Source organism: Myotis brandtii, unplaced genomic scaffold (assembly GCF_000412655.1).
Source record: "Myotis brandtii unplaced genomic scaffold, ASM41265v1 scaffold765, whole genome shotgun sequence".
Taxonomy (NCBI): domain Eukaryota; kingdom Metazoa; phylum Chordata; class Mammalia; order Chiroptera; family Vespertilionidae; genus Myotis; species Myotis brandtii.
The window spans coordinates 119,067-135,194 of record NW_005371056.1 but is presented as its reverse complement, the minus strand read 5'-3'; the positions used below and the strand labels follow the sequence as shown (position 1 = coordinate 135,194).

Here is a 16,128-nt window from a genome sequence, read left to right as displayed (position 1 = left end):
TTAAAATATATATTTTTATTGATTTCAGAGAGGAAGGAAGAGGGAGAGAGAGATAGAAACATCAACGGTGAGAGAGAATCATTGATTGGCTGCCTCCTGCATGACCCCCACTGGGAATCGAGCCTGCAACCCAGGCATGTGCCCTTGATGATAGCTCAGTTGGTCAGAGCATCATCTCAGTAACATCACGATTGCAGATTCAATCCCTGGTCAGGGTACATACAAGAATCAAGCAAATCATACATAAAAATAGTGGAGCAAGAAATTGATGTTTCTTTCTCCCTCCCTATTTTTTTCTCTCTTTAAAATCAATATATTTGTTTTATTCACCCACTGAGTCCACACACATGTAAACACCGGCGCCCCCTGGGGGCCCATGGTGAACCAGCAGCCAGGGTTCTCACGCGGGCAGAGCAGGCAATGAGGGCGAGAACAGGAGGGGAGGTGCTGGTGCTGTCAGTGAGGAGGGTGAGGAACCTGGGCTGAGCTGCACAATCAGCCACAGGGGATGATGGCATCTGTGCTCCCTGAGACTAAAGGCTCCCTGAGGAAAGGCGCGGGGCCTGCTTATGCCCCTTGTGGTCTCTGCACCTCCCAGCTGGGGGTTGAGCCTGAGCTATTGCACCTTCAGGGGGTTGAGGAGCTCAGATTCCTCTCAGGTGTCAGGGCTGGGAGCAGCGGTGGCAGCTGGGCAGCTGGGTGTGGGCAGGAAAACTCAGGGTGGTTCCCAGGGAGAGTTGGTGCTGGGCTGTGTGTGTGGCTCTGAGGCCCTCTCCAGTCCCGGTCCAGGCTGTGGCCGCTCCGTTTTTTGGGGCCATGGTTAGTGGGACATGGACCAAGCTCTGCGGCATGAGTTCCCGGATCGGTCATGCCCTGGAGCATGCGCTCCAAGAAAACTAGTGACTCAGGCAGGTGCAAGCTAGTCCACTGTAATGAGGTGCTCCAGCCACTGACCTGCCCGGGGAGGGAGAGGAGCTCCCTCTGCGGAATCTCTTCTTGCCCAGCAGGAGGGGTCACTGGGTGCTGAGCCACATGGTCCTGTTGGGGATTGCAAGCCTGGTGAAGTTTAGTGACTAAAGAAGTTTGTAGATATTTATCAATCTAGGGAGAGAACACGGCCCAGATCTTTCCTTAGTGGGTAAACATCCACCCTGGTCTTGGCCAGTGTGTCTCAGTGCTAAGTGTCAGCCCACACAACTGAAGGGTGGTGAATGAGATTCCAGGTCACAAGCACGTACCTGGGTTGCCAGTTCAATACCCGGCACTCACCAACTCATGTTGGGGAGGCAACTAGTGTGTCTCTCTCACATCCGTGTTTCTTCCTCCCTATCATTCCCCCACCCATTACAGTCTCTCCAAAAACCATGGGGAAATATCCTGGTGTGAGGAACAACAACAACAACAACAAAAAGAACCACCCACCCTGCTGGGCTGAGATGGACCCTCCCACTGCGCAGCCCACCCTCCTAACACTGTCCTGCCTGCCTGGGATGCTCCCCCTGCAGCTGGGGACGCTCTGTCTTTCCCAGGAGTTGACAGATGGGAGTCCAAGGCAAGGCCCTGTGTCTGCCTGAGAGGAGCTGCCCAGGGCACTTCTGTCTCCATCCAGAGGTCTCTTCAGCCTGCTCGTCCCCATCCCCCAGGCTGAGTCCCTTCTGCCCCTGCTCTTCCAAACCGAGGTGATCCCCATGGGGGGTCCTCCCAGGATGGGTGAAGTGAAGGGACAGTTCACAGAACCCCACTTTGAGCGAAGGTGGGGAAATGGGAGGACTCTGGAAAGGAATGAGAGGATGGGTGCTTATGGAGGAGAGCTGAGGGGGAAGAATCCTAGGCCCCTAAGCCTCCCTTAGGAATGAGGAACTGGATACCCCTGGAGAGGGCTTGGGCAAGCCTGTGGGACCCCTGGTCCCTGGAGAGCAGGTCACTCCGCTGCCCATGTGAAAGCGAGGCTGACACCTCATACAAGAAGGTGCCTGGGGCTGCTCAGAGCGTCACTCCAGGATCTGGGCTTGTATGGCCCACTGGGAACACTGGGCCAGGAAGCAGAATTCTGCCCAGTTCTCTCTCCAGTGGCAACGAGGACATAGATGGAGGATCTGCATTTACACAGGTTCATACACAATGTGAATGGAAACCACAGGATCACCGTCCATGTTCATGGAGGCATGTTTACCCTCAGCCCCACCGGATGGAGCACTCACCCGGGCAACGCAAAAGAGACAGAGACCTGAAGGCAGGGTAGTGACTGATGTTAACGTAAAATTACTTAGGTGCTGGATGCTTGCAGTCCTGCCCTTTCCCTGTTATCTCTCCTAACATGTGGGTCTTCACCCCCATCACAGTGGGGGGACTGAGGCAGCCAGGGATTTACCCGGGTCACACTCACAGTCAGTAACTCTTAGCTTCCGTTGATTGAGCATCATCCCATGCACAGAAAGGTTGCCCGTTCGATTATTGGTGAGGGCACACGCCTGGTTTCCTGGCTGAATCCCCAGGGGGTGTGTGGGAGGCAAGCAGGAGTTTGCTGCCAATGCCATCTGACCAAACTCCGTTATCGGAAGTTCATCCCTTTGAATCTTGCCAGTGATGGTTTGGGCAGCTCTGGGACAAAGTCCACCTGGATGAGGAGAAGGCGACCCATCCTGACTGACTTCCACTGGCATTTCCTACCCGTCCCCACTCCTCTCCTTGCCCCTGGTCAGTCCCTGATAAGATATTGTCACTTTGTGGTGGCCTTAATGGGGCCCCTCAAGGATGCCCGGTTCTCCTGCGGACCCCATGAAGTTGGCTGCAGCGCTTTGATGTGATTTGACCATTGAAATGTGCTGGGAGTGAAGCCTGTCACCTCTGACAGAAGAGTCTGGAAGCACTGAGACCAGCTACCCTCTCTGTCCTTCTCTGATAACACCTAGGAGGTACCTATATGGTGGCCTCTCTTAGCCTGGTCCCAGGAGAACCAGGGTGTTCATGTGCTATGAACAAGCCAGTGGTTCTCAACCTTCTGGCCCTTTAAATACAGTTCCTCATGTTGTGACCCAACCATAACATTATTTTCGTTGCTACTTCATAACTGTAATGTTGCTACTGTTATGAATCATCATGTAAATATCTGATATGCAGGATGGCCTTAGGCGACCCCTGTGAAAGGGTTGTTCGACCGCCAAAGGGGTCGCCACTCACAGGTTGAGAACCGCTGCTCTAAGCCATTAAAGCTTTGGGGCTGCTCATTACCCACAATAACATCCAGCCTGTGAGCACAGCCCCTATTCTCTAGGATAGCGGTTGCCAACCTTTCAGACCTCACGGACCACCTGGTCCTCGGGCCACCGGTTGGCGACGTCTGCTCTAGGAGGCAGCAGAGCCTAACATTAGAAGCCAGAGCTGTTGTTAGACACATGGGTTTGACTTCCAGCCCTGCCTTTATTAACTCTACAATCTGGCAATTTATGTTGAGTCTCTGAGCCTGAATTTTCTCTCCATAAAATGGATGGTGAAACCATCTCAGATCGAGGAGAGGATCAAATGAAATAATAACGCAGATAAAGCACTGAGACCAGGGCCTGGTACCTGTCGTGAACATTCAGTAACTGTTAGCTCCTTAGCTTCACAATGTGTGCCGACTGCAGACATTCAGACAACATAGGAAATGTCAACATTTTGTCCTTTGTATACGTCCAAATTTTGTTTTAAGACCAATAGGGCCCTAGCTGGTCTGGCTCATAGAGTGTTGGCCTGTGGAGTGGAGGGTCCCAGGTTCAGTTCCAGTCAAAGGTACTTGCCTGGGTTGCACGCTTGATCCCCAGTAGGGGTCGTGCAGAAGGCAACTGATCAATAATTCTCATCATTGATGTTTGTATCTTTCCCTTCCTCTCTGAAATCAATAAAAGTTAATAAATTAATTTAAAAATAAAACCAATAGGATAGGATTGTGTATATTCTCTCATAGCCTGCTTTTTCTCTTAATAATGTGATATTTGTATGTTAAAAATAAAACCTCTGACAGCTGGAGGGACTCGGTTGAGCATGGGAAGGTTGCCAGTTCATTATTGGTGAGGGCCCAAGCCTGGTTTCCTGGCTGAATGTCCACGGGTGGGTGGGAGGCAAGCAGGAGGCAGTCGATCAGTGTTTCTCTCCCTGTCATTTCCTCTCTCTCTAAAAGTCACATTAAAAGAAGTTTAGGATTGTAGTCGTCAGGAATAAGTTAAATAATACTTTTCACCTCAAGGAGCACTCTGAGCTTCACGGAATCTGAAATGTGTGCAAAGAACAGATCCGTTGCAGACAACACTCCCCAGAAACCAGCCTCCAAAACCTAAAGTTGTCATTTCCCAGTGCCACTTGGGTTCACAACCACCAATATTTACAAAGGGCAGGGAGTGACTGGGATCCTTACCCAAATGGCTATGCGCCTAACGATGGCTGGGTTTAGCCAATGAAAGCCCAGAACAGGCGCATAGTCCAGGTGTACATGGTTTAGGGTGGGGCTCTCATGGTCTTGACCTGGTCATTTTAACCTCTGGTGTGTTCACCAAGGAGCCAGGTCCCCGGCGGGACCAGGCGTCAGAGGCAGCATCCCGCTGTGAAGTGGTCTGCCTGAGGCTTGTTGGGCCATAATAGGCGGAATTGGGGCCTCCCTGCCTCCCAGACTCCTCTCTGCTTACAGAGCTCAACTCAGCTTTACCCCCATTTAACCCTCCAGCCTCGGGTGCTGGCACCTGTCAGGTCCTGCAGCCCAGGTTCCAGCATCGGAACAGTGAGTCTCTCATGGTTGACACAGGGTGTGATGGGGGGGCGGGGGGGGCGGCGGTGACGGGCTGCAATTCCACCATAAAAGGACATGATGGTGTGACTGAGCTGGGAGCATTGGAAAAACCCAAGCCACTTTGATGTCTAAAGGCAACAAAAAGATGAGGCAGACATTTGCGTGAGTATTTTTTACTATCATTCTCAGGACTCGGGCCATTGATGGCCGTGAAAAAAACACACCACACGTCATTATCTGAGGTAGGGTTCTAAACACTTCCCAAAGACTCTGAGAGGAAGAACAGACTAGAAGGGAGAAGATAGCGGTTGGAGACAAGAAGAAGTACTTTGAAAAATAATGTAACTCGCAAGAGTGTGCACTGCGAGTTCAGCCCCGAGGTCATGCAGGCATCACCTGGCCCTGGGCCTGGGCAAGGGCCCTGAGCAGCCTGAGCCCGTGGATCCTGGCGGTGGTTGCCAGACTCTCAACAGGCCTTTCACTTTCCACAGGTTCCTGCAGATGCAGAATCGCTTTGGGGTGACTGGTTGGTGGATCTCATCTCAGGACCTCGAACTCTTGTGGCCTCTGAGATAGTGGCGTCCTGTCACTGTTCAGCCACTCCACTAGCCCTGGGACTGGGGGACTTGAAAGAGTCACCAAGCCCAGAATCTGAAGTCCAGGCCTAGGGTTATATGAGTGGTCCCTGATTTTGGAAGTGGATCTGAATGGCCCCTCCATGCAAAGGTTCTAGACCAGGGGTGGGCAAACGTTTTGCCTGGAGGGCCACAATGGGTTCTTACACTGGACCGGAGGGCCGGAACAAAAGCATGGATGGAGTGTTTGTGTGAACTAATATAAATTCAAAGTAAACATAATTACATAAAAGGGTACGGTCTTTTTTTTTTTTTTTAGTTTTATTCATTTCAAACGGGCCGGATCCAGCCCGCGGGCCGTAGTTTGCCCATGGCTGTTCTAGAATGTGCCAGGGCTTGGAGTGAAGACTGAGCTGCTTCAGGAACCAGCAGATGTATGTTTTTATAAAATAGGAACTGGAAACAGCAGGACAGGAGTTGGGTCTAGGAGAGCATTATGACAACTTGGGTGTCTCTTCTGCAGGTGAGGGGACCATGGGGGTATTTGGAGCAGTGGAGGCAGGTGACCTGACCCAGGTCTCATTAGACGCCCTGTGGCTGCAGCATGATGCACAATATGGGTGAGAGGGAGGTGGTGGAAGACTAGGACGGAGGCTGCTGTGAGTCTTGGTGAGTGTGATGGTGTCTGGCCCATGATGGTGGCCCTGGAGATGGAATAAGCAGTTGGATGTGGGATCTGTGTTTTAGGTGTGGCCACCTGGATTTTCTAATTTTGAGGATGAGAGGGAGAGGTAAGAGTCAGAGATGACATGAAGGTTTGGATTTAGCAGCTGAAGGAATGCTTCCATTCCTATGTGTCATGACCAGGAATAGAACAGTGACCTCCTGGTTTATAGCTGGATGCTTAACCCCCGCCCACACCATCTGGGCTATATTCTTTCTAAAATATTTTTAAATGTAGTTTTTATTGTTGAAGGTGTTACAGATGTCTCCTATTTCCCCTCTGTATATGTTCTTTGGGGGATCTCTCCCAGTCCCCCCACCCCCTCCCCTGGGACATCTGTCAGTCTGTCCCACTTACAACCAGGCCTCTGGTCCCATCTTGTCCTTCCCCAGGGACACGTGGTACCACACCACCTTTATTCACCAAGGTCATTGGCTGGCCTCCAGCCTTCCCCTGGACGTTTGAGCAAACTACATTACCCAGAAAGCAATGTGCACAAGTCAGCAGAGACAAAGACTTCTGCTGCCTGCTGATCCTGTTAAGGCGGGACTTCCTGCTTCCTCCTGGTGGCGGTCATTTTGACCTTTGTGGTGCGTTCACTGAGTCTCAGGGCTCAGCCCACCTGGTGGAGAGGAGCAGGAGGCAGCGTCCCTGCCTTTCAGGGGGGATCAGAGGCTTGTTGAGCCCCGTGGAGTTGGGCCTCCGAGCCTCCCCGACTCCTCTCCGCCGACTGAGTTCACTCAGGTCACCTGATTGAACCCTCCAGCCTCAGGTGGGGGCGCCTCACAAGTCCCGCAGCCCAGGGCGCAGCGTCCAGCGCAGTGAGTCCTCGTGGGGGACCCGGGGTGTGAGGGGAGGGAGGGCGACGGGCTGCGGGGCCGCCGGGGGAGGCCGTGGGGGGCTGAGCCGGGAGGGGGGGGCACCCCGTGGGGGGCTGAGCCGGGAGGTGGGGGCACCCAGGCCTGGTTTGTGTCTAAAGGCGACAGGACCAGAGGCGATTCCCGGGAGGAGTTTTACTTTCATGCTCAGGATGATGGGGCTGTGGGTGGTTGTGGAAAAAGAGGGACATTGGGTGAGGCAGGGTTCTCAAATTTACCAAACACTGCTCAGAGGAAGCAGAGAGAAGTGAGGGACGGGAAGGAGGACCCTGTGAAAGGTAAGGTAACTGGTAGGGTGTGCACTGGACTGAGCCCTGAGGTAGTGCAGGGGTCTGGAGTTCACCTGGGCCTGGGCCTGGGTGAAGGTACAGAGCAGTCTGAGCCCCTGGGTCCTGGGGTGGGTGCCAGGACCTCAACAGCCCTTTCGTTCCCACAGGTTCCAGTGGGTGCAGAGCCGCTGAGGGGGGTGGTTTGTAGAGCTGATTTCAGGGCCTCGCTGTTATTTTTCCTGAGGTCGTGGGGTCCTGGGGCTGTCGGCCCCTCTTACAGCCCCCTTGGACCTGGGGGCATTGAACTGACACTCAGCCCAGCATCCTAAGGCCACGACTAGGGCTTCATGAAGTGGACCTGTTGTTGGCAACCAGTGGAATGAGTTGAGGGAGGTCCTCCCAGGCACAGGGACCAGGATGTGCAAAGGCTCAGAGTGAAGAGTGATCTGTTTCAGGAACCAGAAGGTATACTTTATAATATATATAATTGACTTTAGACGTAGAAAGGAAGGAATTGAGAGAGATAGAGAAACTTTGATGAGCAAGAAACAAGGATCAGTTGCCCCCTGCTCAACCCCTACTGGGGATCTAGCCCACCACCCAGGCATGTGAGCTGACCAGGAATGGAACCTGTGACCTCTCAGCACATGGGTCACATGAACCAGGAATGTAGCTCACTCTATTTTTTTTTAAATATATTTTTATTGGTTTTTTACAGAGAGGAAGGGAAAGGGATAGAGTTAGAAACATCGATGAGAGAGAAACATGGATCACCTGCCTCCTGCACACCCCCTCCGGGAGATGAGCTCGCAACCAAGGTACATGCCCTTGACAATCGAACCTCCTGGGACCCTTGAGTCCGCAGGCTGACGCTCTATCCACTGAGCCAAACCGGTTACGGCAAGGGCCTAATCTTTTAGTTGGTCTCCAGGAGCCCACACTGATGGTCCCTTCCTTATGAGTCTGAGGACTGGGTTTCCTGCTGGGGCCCCCATCGGTGGGGAGTTGGGTGTCACAACACAGCACAGGGACAGAGTGGTCGTGTAGAGAGATGGGGATGGATAATGGTTTCCCAGTGGCCAAGGCCTTTAAAAGATGAGTGGACATGAGATGAATTGGAGGCTGAAGAGTAATTCAAACAGGATGAGGCTAGGGCTAGTACATAGTTACTTCTCTAAACTTACCAGGATTTTGCTGTGACCCTTGGTTTGGCCTGGGGGTTGCAGACAGGATTAACTTAGAAGCACGAGTGGTCATCTGTGAGACTCACTGAGCCTGTGGTAGAGGGCCATGGGCGATGGGACTTGAGTGAGGAAGGCTGTGACTGGTGAGTGCAGCTCCTGTAGAGGTGGGCTCTGGATTTCTGGGATCTGATGATGTTCTCAATAGTTGAGGTGGAAGGAAAATACACTCATGGAGAGAGGCCTTCAGGCAGGACTCAAGGCTGCCTCTCTGAGTGTGGACTATCAGAGTCGGGGTAGTACTTCATCCAGCTTGACTTGGCCAGGCATTCTGTGAACCACACATGCTGAGTCATAAGTAAAAGGCCAAGGAGATGACTATGGGGACTGTGGCTGGGGGAGTGCAGGAGTGAGAGAGGTGTGGTAGGAAGAGTGATGTGCCCTTTGAGAGGGCATGTGGATTCATGGCTGCAGGGCCCTGACATGGACATAAGAGGGAAGGAAGGTTGAGTCCAGTTCTGGTGGTGTCTGGATAATATATGGTCAATTTGAGATTAATTCCTGAAAAGAGGTGTGTTGTGGTGCTACATTTTTGGTCCAGAGCTTAGGTGTCATATATGTGCACACCTGCCTGCTGTTGTTGAGGGCTGGTATAGTGATCAGGAGGAATGAGGTAGCATACATCACTCACCAGGAGTTGAAAATCTCCCCTAGATGGACAAGATAGAGGGTAAGAGAGAAACACGTTACAGAGGAGGTGAACTATGATTTTGGAAAAGATGTTGGTTAGGAAACCACCGTCCTCATGATGGCATATTTGTGTTATGTGTGACGTTGTGCCTCTGAGAAGAGGAGAAGCTGTGTGAGAGAAGTGTGGTTCAAGAATCATGTGCAGCAGGTAGTGCAAAGTGATGGCCTCAGCACCCTGGTTTTGGATTGAAAGGGTGAAGTGTGAACCTATGGTTTCTGGTGTCTTGCAGGGACAGTCTGGGGGACTGCAAGGATATTGCCTAACGACCAGTGTCGAATCACTCACCCTCCCTTTATGGCCAACATTTATCCCTCCCCTTGTTGGTCACACCCGAGGTAATGGACAAGAGACATTGTGGCCTTTGGCCTAATGTGAGGCCCAGGTTAAGGTATAATCTCCCTTGTCATTGGTCTTTATTGTTGGGGGAAGACACAGTATCAGTAGGACTATAAGCAGAGGGTTTCCTTAGTGAGATCAAGGCCTGATATTATTCTGATGTAGGTAGTAGAGGGAGAGGACGGATGTGGAGGGTGGGGAGTATGACCATAAAATCATAGGAGAGAAGCTGACCATGAGCTGTACTGTCCCCCTTATGACAGGATATGAACTTTGAGGACGTGGCCATTGCCTTCTCTCAGGAGGAGTGGGGGCTCCTTGATGAAGCTCAGAGACTTCTGTACTGCGATGTGATGCTGGAAGTGTTTGCACTTGCATCATCTGTAGGTAAGACCTTCTCATATGTTCTAGTGTCCTGAGGTGATGTCCGCTCTTCCTTTTCTCTCAAAGCCAGACCGTGGGCTCTGCTAATGCCCCCACATTCTCGTCCAATGTGCTGTGGCTGCTAGTTGTGACCTGTGTGGAGAGACCTGAGCAATGGACTCACCAAACATCCCTAAGACCCATTGCCTCAAAAAGTGCAGTTAATGTCTGAGAATCAGGAAAATGCAAGCAGCTGAATGGGTCACACTTTGCTCTTCAACTCCGTGAGGGTGACTGTCCACATCCATTGCTAATGCCCCCTTTCCTAGCTAAAGGTTCTTTATGACAGCTTGTGCCCGCTTATGATCATATCACGAACCATAGACTGTTCTTGTAAGACTCTACTTCAATTGTTTGTAATATTTCCTCCCTAAATACTATTGCACGCTGAGTTGCTCTGGCCCATGCTTTCTGCTCACCTCCATTGTCTTTCATCAGTAGTCGGAATATGTAGGTTGTTCGTATTTGTACAGTAGAAGGTGCATGGAGAACCCTGGTTTGTTCGCAGGGTAACATGCAACATGGTCTCGGGGGAAGCCTCGCCCTGCTAAGTGGCAACTGGGAGCTAGGTATGACATGAGGGCTTTTTTTCAGGTCATACCAGGAACCTGTTCCTGTCCAACCATTTAGGTGCAGGTGCCACTGGCCACACCTCATTTCTATCTTTTCTTTCTTAAGCTTCCCACTTTGCTGACTTGTCATTTCTTCTGTGACTTCCTGCCTTTTGGCTTCTATCACCCTTGTGGCATTTTTATGTCACCTGATCCTCTGAGTTGCTCCCTCTGCAGTATTCTCCAACATGTGCCTCCACGTCTGTTACAAGGTGTGCATAGTTGCACAAGTAGTCCTCCCACACCAGCTACTTGTTCATTGAATTTTACTTGGAAAAGATGTAACCAATGTACTGCACAGCTTGCCCGTGTCACCAGCAAATAAGCCCTGCTGAAGGCTGTTAGCAGAAGAATGAGCTGGAGATCCTGCTTCTCTTCCAGGTGGTACCTGTCATAATTGAGTCATATTTCTGGTGAGGTCTTCAGTGTTTGTGATCTTCAGTGGCCCAGAACTTGTCAGCAGCCTCTTATTAATCCTTGTCACAGAGCTTTTATTTTCAGGCAATTGCATAGAACCAACATATTATGTGTAACACACTTTTGTAATGGGAGATTCCCTGTCACCACAGTCAACATTAACTTCCTCAGCATTTCTCTCTTTTCAGATTGTTGGCATAAAATGGATAATGAGGAGGCCTGTTCTGAGCAGAGTGAATCTGTACAAGGAGAGTCACAGGTCAGGACTTCTGCGTCAGAGCCAGCAACCCAGAGGACCCATGTGTGTAAGCGCTGTGTCTCTGTGTTAAAAGATATTCTGCACCTGACTGAGTCACAAGCAGCAGACTTTGAGCAGAAGGCCTTCTTCAGGGACGCATGTGTGAGAGACTTCTGTTTCAGTGCGAACCCTCACCAACCACAGAGGGAAGCCAGTGGAGAGAAGACCTGGAAAGAAGCTATGGACAGGGCCTCGTTTGTGACCAGGTGCAGCTTCTACTTATCTTGGGTGCTTTCAACCAGTAGGGAGGTTGGGGAAGACTTGCCCACGATCTCGGACCTTCTCCAGCACCAGGCCCCTCTCAACACTGGAGAGCCACACAGTGGCAGTGAGATTTCACAGGAATTTCTCAGTGGAAATAGTCATTATGATTGGGGTGAATGTGACAAAGCTGCCAGCCACAACCAGAAAGTTGTTCAGCATCAGGGTAACTGCTCTGAAGAAGTAAATTATGTGTGTAGCGAATGTGGGAATGTGTTTAGAGGAATTTTTAACCTTACGCAACATAAGAGAGTTCACACTGGAGAAAAGCCCTATGAGTGTAGTGAAAGTGGGAAGTCATTCAGGCAAACCTCTGCTGTCATTGAACATCAGAGGGTTCACACTGGAGAAAAAACCTATGAGTGTACTGTTTGTGGGAGGGCCTTCCGAAAAAGATCTCACCTCATTAAACACCTCAGAATTCACACTGGAGAAAAGCCCTATGAGTGTAGTGATTGCGGGAAATGCTTCAGGGAAAGTAGTACTCTCATTCAACACCAGAGAGTTCACACTGGAGAAAAGCCGTATGAATGTACTCTTTGTGGAAAGTCCTTTATACAAAGGTCTATCCTCACTAAACACTACAGAATTCACACTGGAGAAAAGCCATATGAGTGCAGTGATTGTGGCAAGTCATTCAAGCAAATCTCGGCTCTCAGTGTGCATCAGAGAGTTCACACTGGAGAAAAGCCATATGAGTGTAGTGATTGTGGAAAGTTCTTCAACGTGAGCTCTGCTCTCAATACACACCACAGAGTTCACACTGGAGAAAAGCCATATGAGTGTAGTGAATGTGGAAAGTTCTTCACTGAAAGCACTGCTCTCAGTAAACACCACAGAGTTCACACTGGAGAAAAGCCACATAAGTGTAGAGATTGTGGGAAGTCATTCAGGCGAATCTCTATTCTCACAGAGCACCGGAGGAGTTCACACTGGAGAAAAGCCATATGTGTGTAGTGACTGTGGGAAGTCCTTCAGACAAAGTTCTACCTTGACACGGCACCGGAGAGTTCATACTGGAGAAAAACCTTATGAGTGTAGTGCATGTGGGAAGTCTTTTAGGTACAATAGTCACCTCCTTTACCACAAGAGAGTTCATACTCTATAAAAGGCATGTGAGTGTCAGGATTGTGGGAAGTCCTACAAACATAGGTGTACCCTCGTATGACACCACAGAGGTCATATTGGAGAAATGCCACATCAGTGTACCTTCTTTTATAATAGATTAGTTCATATTTTTCATAATTTTTTAGGCAGTATAAGGTTTATAAATTTTAAACACTGGTTTCCTTCATGTTACACAGGTGATTTGAGATTCAACACTAACATTTATGTGAATATGTAATCTTTCTTTTTGCTGAGTAGTATTGTGTTCTATGGATAACCACTTTGTCTATTGATCTGTCTGTGGTTTTGGTTAGTTTGACATTTGGAGTTTTATAAATAAATCTGCTGGGAATATTTGAGTTCGGTTCTTTCTACAGGTAAATGTTTTACTCACCAAACTATTGCAGTGTTGGTGAATGTTTTACATTGTAAGATATGCAGAACTGTGACCCCCAATGGTTATTCCCTTTGCCTCCCACCCACCCACAGTAATGAAAATTCCAGTTTTTCCGTAAGCCTGCCAGCACATCTGATGGTTAATTTTTTAAACTAGCAGGTGCACAATGTGTATACTGTGAACCCATTTTGGTTTTAATAATGCTTTCCTAAGAATTTTAATGGTGAGCATTTCTTCACACATTTATTTACTATCTTTATCTCCTTTGTTATAATGTCTGCCCAAGATCTTTTGCCTACGTTTACAATGAATTTATTATTCTAACCAATAGGAGGAGAGTGGAGCATCTAAGACACATGTTTGAAATTCACTCATTCCTCAATGACTCGAGAGACTTCTTTGCTGTGTGGAACTATTGGGTTTAAATTATAGAAAATTTTCTCTCTCAATTTTTAGTTTATTTCATAGCCCACTTGTACCATATATTTAATAAGATTAATCTGCATTGTTAACTTTCTCCACCACTCCTTTTTAAGTATAAGCATTCAATAGTACATTAATTGAAGTATAGGTTTCTAGTATTTGTCAATTTCCCTGGTGCAAATACTCTCATTGTCACCATGTTCAAACTGCCAAAACGATGTCCTTGAACATGGACATGGGCAAATATTTCAGTAGCACATCATTCTAGTTTATTTCCAACATGCTAATAAAGTAGCAATGAATATGCTCAAGAACATCCTATATAATAAAAGGCTAATACGCAAATTGTCTCTTCAACTAGGAGTTTGATCAGGGGTTAGGGCTGGCCAGCAGGCCAACTGCCCTTGGCCCCTCCCCACAGCCAGCCCTGCTCTTGACCGCCCCTCCCCGCCATCGGGGCAGGGCGGGCCAGCCAACTACTTGTGGCCCCTCCTTCCAGCCAGCTGAGTGATCAGCCCCAATCCGGGCGGGCCGGCCAGACCTCACCTGTGCACAAATTCGTACACCAGGCCTCTAGTTGATAATAAAATGGTAAAATTAGCTTTGTGCAGTGGCAGTACATAGCCAAGGAGATTTATCCGAGGCAAGATTATTGCTAATTGAAAAAAAAGGGAAAAAAATATATAAAATGATAAGATTATACTGAAGTGGCAAGTTTTAAATGTTTTTTAAAGTTTGATATAAGTATAATTGATTTAAAACATACATTTTAACTACATATATATATTTTTAAATTTTTTTATTGGTTTCAGAGAAGAAAGGAGAGGGGGAGAGAGAGAGAAACATCAATGATGAGAGAGAATCATTGATCCACTGCTTCTGGCACACTGCACCTGGGTTATCAAGCCCACAGCCTGGGAATGTGCCCCGACCAAGAATTGAACCATGAGCTTCTGGTTTATAGGTCAACAGTCAACCACTGAGCCAGGAGGCCAGGCAACAATATATATTTTTATTGATATCAAAGAGGATGAAAGAGAGAGAGAAACATCAATGATGAGAGAGGATCATTGTTAGGCTGCCTCCTGCACACCTCCTGCTGGGATGGAGCCCAAAAGCTGATCATGTTCCATGACCAGAAATTGAACCCTGACCTCCTGGTTCATAGGTTGATGCCCAACCACCGAGCAACACTGGCCGGGTTAAAACACAATTTTTAACTTACACTTTTGATGTTTCTGTACAGGCCTGCATCCCTGAAGCCAAATTCCTCCTCCCCTTTTCAATGCTTTCTAATTGGCACATGGAATTACTGATGCAAGGACCTGGTCTACCTTTGTAATAGCTTATTTCATATTATATCCATATAAAGAAAACACTTATGAAACCCCATGAGTCCTATTCTAGCCTTCCATCACTATCTGTCATGGTAGTTCTTGTATCTATCTATTCTCAGGTACATTAATGGGTTATTGTACTTAAAATCCATGATATAACCCTAGCCAGTTTGGCTCGATGGGTAGAGCGTCAGCCTGCGGACCAAAAAGTCCCAGGTTCGATTCCGGTCAGCACATGATGCCCGGGATTCGCGCTCGATCCCCAGTACGGGGTGTGCAGGAGGCAGCCGATCCATGATCCTCTCTCATCATGGATGTTTCAGTCTCTCCCTCTTCCTCTCTGAAATCAATAAAAATATATTTTTTTAAAAATCCATGATATATTTTGCCCTGGCCGGGTAGCTCAGCTTGTTAACACAGCCTGTCAATAATGCCAAGGTTGCCTGTTCCATTCCCAGTCAGGGCCCACACAAGAATCAAACCAGGAATCTATAAACTTACTGAAAGAACAAATGGGTGTTTCCCTCTCTTCCCAGTGTCCCCTCTCCCATCAATATGTTGGTGTCTGTTTTTCACCAAATGTGTCCACACACGTGACCACCCACACAGCTGGGGACCCCGTGGCGAACCAGCCAGCATGGTTCTCATGAGGGCAGAGCACACAGTGAGGGAGAGAACAGGAGGGGAGGTGCCCCTGCTGTCAGTGTGGAGGGTGGGGACGGGGTCTGAGCTGCACAGTCACCCTTAGGGGGTGGTGACACCTGTGCTCCCTGAGACTAAAACCCAAGGGGCCTGGAAAAGCTTGGGGCCTGGACGTGGCCCTTGTGGCCACTGCACCCTCCAGCCAGGGGTTGAGACTGGGCTGTTTTGGACTCAGGTGGTTGAGGAGCCCAGATTCGTCCCAGGTATTTGGGAGCAGCCCCTACTGCTCTGTGCCCCCAAATCTGTTCGCCTTTGGGAAGCCCTACCTCCCACCAACACACCCACACCCCTGAGCCCGACAGGCTTTGTTTGCATCTCTGCTTTTGCACATCTGGGTAAGTTTCCACTTTGATTGCATTAAAAATTCCACCCCGGCCCTGACCAGTTTGGCTCAGTGGCTAGAGGTTGGCCTGCGGACTGAAGAGTCCCAGGTTCGATTCCGGTCAAGGGCATGTACCTGGGTTGCGGGCACATCCCCAGTGGGGGGTGTTGGAGACCGGGTGTAAGCTGACACGGTTCCCTGTACCTGAAGGGGCTAGCAAGGCTGGGACCCTCACCCACACAGTTTTCCCAGACTTGTTTGGATGGCGGTTATCAGTAGAATGAGAGCAACCTTTGTAGAATGAGAGCAGCTCATGGCTTATTACCAAGAAGTCTGTAACTATTTACTGAGATT

General features: G+C 49.3%; 2 protein-coding genes across 2 annotated transcripts in view; both read left to right on the top strand.

Annotated features, from left to right (window-relative positions):
- The window catches only part of LOC102249403 (zinc finger protein 501-like), a 22,641-nt gene extending 10,097 nt beyond the window's left edge, over positions 1 to 12,544 (top strand). The window contains exons 4-5 of the mRNA XM_014530709.1: positions 9,740 to 9,863; positions 11,116 to 12,544. Coding sequence (XP_014386195.1) covers positions 9,743 to 9,863; positions 11,116 to 12,443 — 1,449 coding nt within the window. The 5' untranslated portion in view covers positions 9,740 to 9,742 and the 3' untranslated portion in view covers positions 12,444 to 12,544. The remainder of the gene's footprint in view (positions 1 to 9,739; positions 9,864 to 11,115) is intronic.
- Positions 1 to 16,128, top strand: part of LOC102249999 (zinc finger protein 586) — an 84,093-nt gene that overhangs the window by 12,351 nt on the left and 55,614 nt on the right. The window contains exon 2 of the mRNA XM_014530708.1: positions 6,851 to 6,882. The gene's annotated coding sequence lies outside the window, so the exon portion shown is untranslated. The remainder of the gene's footprint in view (positions 1 to 6,850; positions 6,883 to 16,128) is intronic.